Genomic DNA, 5,260 nt, shown 5'->3' on the forward strand with positions numbered 1-5,260 from the left:
ATCGCTACCCGTAGGATGCTGCCTCTGAGGAGAGAACGCTGACATTTAACGAGCTTTGCTTTTTGCAGTCTCGAAGATACGACTCCAGAACCACCATATTCTCTCCTGAAGGTATTTTTTAACGCCACGCTTTCAAGTAAACGCTGATTGTTCTGTCCAGCTTCTGAGAACTGAATAAGAGCTTGTTCGTTGTAGCCTGTTTCCAGCTATATGTGGCTTATGAAATCACATTTACCTGCTAGAAGTAAGGACACCGCGGGTCTAAAGTGGCAGCCCTTCAGACTCGCTCTAATTCAGACAGTAACAGCACTGTGCCCCATCAGTGGGTGTTACCATCTGCCCCACTTTTGGGATAACTTGAGCAATCTTCACCATCCATCTTTTTTTAGACTATGGTGGAGTTTGTTGCTGCACCCCCCAGAACACACAATGTTCTGCTGACGTGATCACACCTCTCCTTGTTACTCTTATACATGCTGAAACAAGTACTTACAGCCCGTACTTTTCTATTCCTTAGATGGGTTAGACGTGAAAAGTCTAGTGTCACGTATTTTCATTATTGACAATCCCTTTTGGCTCTACTGCAGCAGAGTTCTGATTTCCACATTAGTGATGCACTAACCCTTACCAGATTTGTTGATTTTCTTTCTCTGACTTCTTCCTCCTTTACAATCAGTTAAGTCACTATTAACTGCTAATGGAGTGGAGAAGACAGACCAGGTTGTACGATGAGCATTTGTCAGACTCTTGCAAACTGAAGTCGCTTTGCGTACTTGGTCTTGTTCAGTGTTACTTTTGGTGTTACTTATTGAAATCCTTTCCTAGGTCGGTTGTACCAGGTTGAGTATGCAATGGAAGCCATTGGACATGCAGGCACTTGCTTGGGAATTCTGGCAAACGACGGCGTTCTGCTAGCAGCAGAGAGACGCAACATTCACAAGCTTCTTGATGAAGTGTTCTTCTCCGAGAAAATATATAAGCTGAATGAGTAAGTTGAAATGATGATGGGCTGTGCAGTGACATAACCACTAACAGAGCACTGCTGGTGCTCAGCTGTTTTAGCACTGGCCCTGGTTTTGGTTTATTTGGAGTGTTAGTGTTCTTTTGGTGCATTGCTTCAGGCAGGTATGACTCTGTTGTCATTGTTTGCTTCGGTAGTTCTTCTAAAATAAAAGTGTTTCCTTTAGGTTTTTTAACCCTTAGGAGAATATTCCAGGTGGAAAAGCCTGTTCGTTGTTACTCCATGCAAGGTAATGTTACCATAGCAGTTAAGAAAATTGGGAACTGTCAGTTTGACAAAATATCATTGGGAGCAGGGGACGAATAAAGAATGCACACCAAAATTACCAGGCTGTTTCAGTTCAGCATCTTCTTTAAGTCTTTGTTTTCTCTTTTGTGATTCATAGAGAACAAGGTAACTAGGTTAAACATGCTGTAGGTTTCTTTGCCATAATTGCAGCAGAGGTGATACGTCTCCCTGTTATGACTTCCATTTTAGCTCTCTGGAAATTTGCTGTGTCAGAGCAAAGAGTATTAGGGATTATGCTCACCTGTAAGGGAGGTAGATCTCCATCCTCGCCAGAAGGTGCATATGAAACACAAAGAGCTTTTCATCCTGTTAGTCTCCCATTCTGTGTTGCTCTTGGAAGCAGCTAGAACTGTGGGAAGTACTGAATTTTCGAGGAGGGCAGGCTGGAATAGTCCCCTAGGCTAGACCTGCCATCTTGAAAAAGAACTTGGAAAAAAATAACCTGGATTACTTTGTTTGCATCCTTTCTGCATAGTGAATTTCAGATTAGGCAAAAGAGATCTTAAATTAAGAGCTAATGAAACAAGGATGTGAAGTGCTTATTTTCCGTAAGATCAAATGAAGATCACCAGGTTTCAGGTGCAGAAACACCATGTGTCAGCCAGCACCCTCCGCTGAAGGCCTGTCCCATCTCTATGGCTCTCTTGGCATTGCAGAGTGCTAAGTCAGGTGCCTCCTGAAGGGCAACTGTGTACAGCAAATGGCTCTTGTAAAGATACTTGGGACTTCACCACCTTCGGCATGAGCCGCTTCTCACAACTCTATGTCTAACATACGGACTCGCTTGCTTTTTTGCTGCCCACCTCTGCTCTTCTGAAGTGGTTAGGTGATATTTGTGGTGTACCCTAAAGGCAGGAGCTGATAAACATATTTTCTGTGGCAGCTGTCTAGTTTTGATCAGAGAAGCCCAACAGTAGGTGTTCTGCTTGAACCGCTGTATGATGATGTGAGCAATCTTTGTTGGAGATTGACAGGAATTCAGTTAGTTTATATGCTTTTATTGCAGGGATATGGCTTGCAGTGTTGCCGGAATCACTTCAGATGCCAATGTTCTAACAAATGAACTGAGACTGATTGCTCAGAGGTAGGTCTGCTAATACTTAACATGGCTTTACCTCATTGTGCTGCCAGATACTCTGTTTATGTGTTAAATGAAAATGAACACTTGTTTAGTAGAGCAGAATTAGATCGTTTGAAATGCAACAGCTAGATCAAAGAGGCTCTAACTTAAGAACTTGTTTCTTGTTACATGCCATACTGGATACTGCCAGCAAAACAAGCTTTGAAAAATGACTTTTTCTCTTTCATGGTAGGTACTTGTTGCAGTATCAAGAGCCCATTCCTTGTGAGCAGCTGGTCACAGCCCTGTGTGATATCAAGCAGGCTTACACACAGTTTGGAGGTGAGGTCTGATGAACCGTTGTGCTTTTAAATGTCTATGGAATGTTTCTCTTAGATGATTTGAAGCATCTGAGTCTCATGGCAGTCCTACCACATCCTTCTGTGATGAGTCATACCAAGAAAAACAATAGCCAAATTTAAGAGGGGAGTGGGTGGTCGCAGTTACTGTTTCAGTGGTGAAGGTGCTATATTTTAGTGAGTGATAAATGATGGCTGGGATTCTGGCCCGCTGCACAGAGTGCTTTGAGTGCTCTTGGGTTTAGTGAGTGCCTTCAAAAGACCAGCAGAAAATTGTTTGCTATGTAACCTTTCAGCATTTTGGGCCTATCCAGCACAATGAATCACAAATAAGACTAAACATAGGGGTAGCAATAGTGTAATGCTTAAAAAAAATACCGTTTTGGTGAATCAAGTAACATGTTAGAAAGTTATGTCCTAAGTAGAGTTCCCTACTATGTAAGCTGGTGATTCTGGTATTTTACATGTATGTAGTGTGAAAGAACGACCTTTTTATGTATCTGGCTTTTGACACTGTTAAGTTGTATGCTTTAACAGCTAAATTGCATGCTTTAAATATTAAGTTCTGATTTAAAGTCCTGAGATGATAAATTACAGTTTGTGGAAACAGAAATGAGCTGCTCTTAGGATTAAACAAGATAAATCTCTGCTGCCCACCCCCAGCCCATGACTTAGAAGGACACGCTGGTGTGCTTATCTCGAGCAGCAGAAGTGCAGAACAGTCTGTTAAATCCTACTGCACAGGAATAGATTTGAAAAAGACATCCAAGAAAATAATTGTTACTCGTGACCAATCTGGTACCTAAATATAGATTGTTAATAGCCTTCTTTTCAACAGGAAAACGTCCTTTTGGTGTTTCATTGCTGTATATTGGCTGGGATAAGCATTATGGATTTCAACTGTATCAAAGTGATCCTAGTGGAAATTATGGAGGGTGGAAGGCTACGTGCATTGGGAATAACAGTGCTGTAAGTTCTGTTCTGGGTTTTTGGTTTTCCTCTCAAAAAATCAAGCAAAAAGTAAATTGCTCTCTGCTAATTAAACTGAGCTGCTGATTACTCTCACAGAGCAGAAATAGATAACTGTAGAACTCATGTACTGATACTATCTGGTAAAAAGTAACCATTGATCGCTTAAAGATACTGTTCTGATTTCTGTGACATAGGCAGCTGTGTCAATGCTGAAGCAAGACTACAAAGAAGGAGAGATGACCTTAAAGACTGCACTTGCATTAGCCATTAAGGTTCTAAACAAAACCATGGATGTTAGCAAACTCTCTGCAGAGAAAGGTAAGTAGTTTGCTAATATGGGCTAACACCATTTGCTTAAAACCAGAAAACACAGTGAACACACAGACACGTGATGTGCTTTATTGGATTCTTTAGTTGTCATGTGAAAAATGTTTCTAGGAGATGCAGCAGCTCTCAGCCTTACCCTGGCTTGCCAGGCAGGCTGCTTTGTAGAGGCAGGAGAAGAACCTTCTGCTTCACTGTCAGTTGTAACCACAAATCTTGCCCTCCTGATGATTGCTCTGTCCGAAGGACAAAATTTAACGCTGCTGTCTGTTCCATATGTTTCAGTTGAAATTGCAACACTGACAAGAGAGAACGGAAAGACATTAATAAGGGTTCTGAAGCAAAAGGAGGTGGAACAGTTGATAAAACAACATGAGGAGGAGGAAGCAAAAGCTGAACGTGAAAAGAAGGAAAAAGAACAAAAAGAGAAGGAGAAATAGAATATGAAATGAGGTGTTCTGTAGACAATAATGGACCTGCTTCAGTAAAAGATATTCTGCATTGCTGCTGGTAGAAGCCTACAAACACACTGTAGAGGGCCCAGAATTACTTTTGGTGAACCAGGTCCTTAATCATCGTTCAGATAATTAGTTTAATGCTCCTTACATTGACCAGTAATTGCTTTAATTCTTGGAACACTCTATTTCTTTCATCTTCTATTTTTTATTGTGGAATAAAATTTAAGAAGAATAGCGATGAGTGTCTTTATTTCTGCAGTGATGCCTGGCATATGCGCAATCTTAAGGGTTTTAATAACTTTAAACCATTAAACCAAGGTATATGCTAGCAGGTAGTTGGTAAAGAACTAATAATGGTGTTAGAATTGTTAGAATTTTGTGTGTACGTGTGGGTTTTCCTTTTAAAGTAGTGAAAAGGGCGCCTAAGTTTGAAAGAACATTTCACAAATACAGAATTAAAGTGTGCTGGCATGCCAAGCTTTCATTTTGGCCTGTTTTGTTCTACAGCAGGCTGTCAAACTGATGGTCTTGCAAAGCAGACATGTTTGAAACATGCCCTGTAGCAAATGTGTTCATTTTCTCACTGGCTTTCATGAGTGCATGTGTTTGCTAAGAAATTACTCATATAACGCTAGGTAGATTCAGACACACTAGCCAGACATTTTACAAAGGCCACGTGAAAATGTGAAGTTATCTTGTCAAAATACAATAGGTAAATGACATAGTGCATGATTTTAGACCATGTTTACTATTTTAAATTTTATCCTGAAAGGAAATT

At 40.7% G+C, this 5,260-nt stretch overlaps 1 protein-coding gene across 1 annotated transcript; it reads left to right on the forward strand.

The window, feature by feature from the left end:
- Window positions 1-53: 53 nt before the first annotated feature.
- On the forward strand, window positions 54-4,959 carry PSMA4 (proteasome (prosome, macropain) subunit, alpha type, 4; the record flags this gene model as incomplete). Its single annotated transcript, XM_010023062.1, has 7 exons — window positions 54-111; window positions 826-988; window positions 2,316-2,393; window positions 2,623-2,711; window positions 3,567-3,697; window positions 3,895-4,018; window positions 4,310-4,959. Coding segments are annotated over 7 exons (798 nt in total), but the record flags the coding sequence as incomplete, so codon positions are not given.
- Between the last annotated feature and the right edge of the window lie 301 nt (window positions 4,960-5,260).

Source organism: Nestor notabilis, unplaced genomic scaffold, assembly GCF_000696875.1.
Source record: "Nestor notabilis isolate BGI_N333 unplaced genomic scaffold, ASM69687v1 C15410583, whole genome shotgun sequence".
Classification (NCBI taxonomy): Eukaryota; Metazoa; Chordata; class Aves; order Psittaciformes; family Psittacidae; genus Nestor; species Nestor notabilis.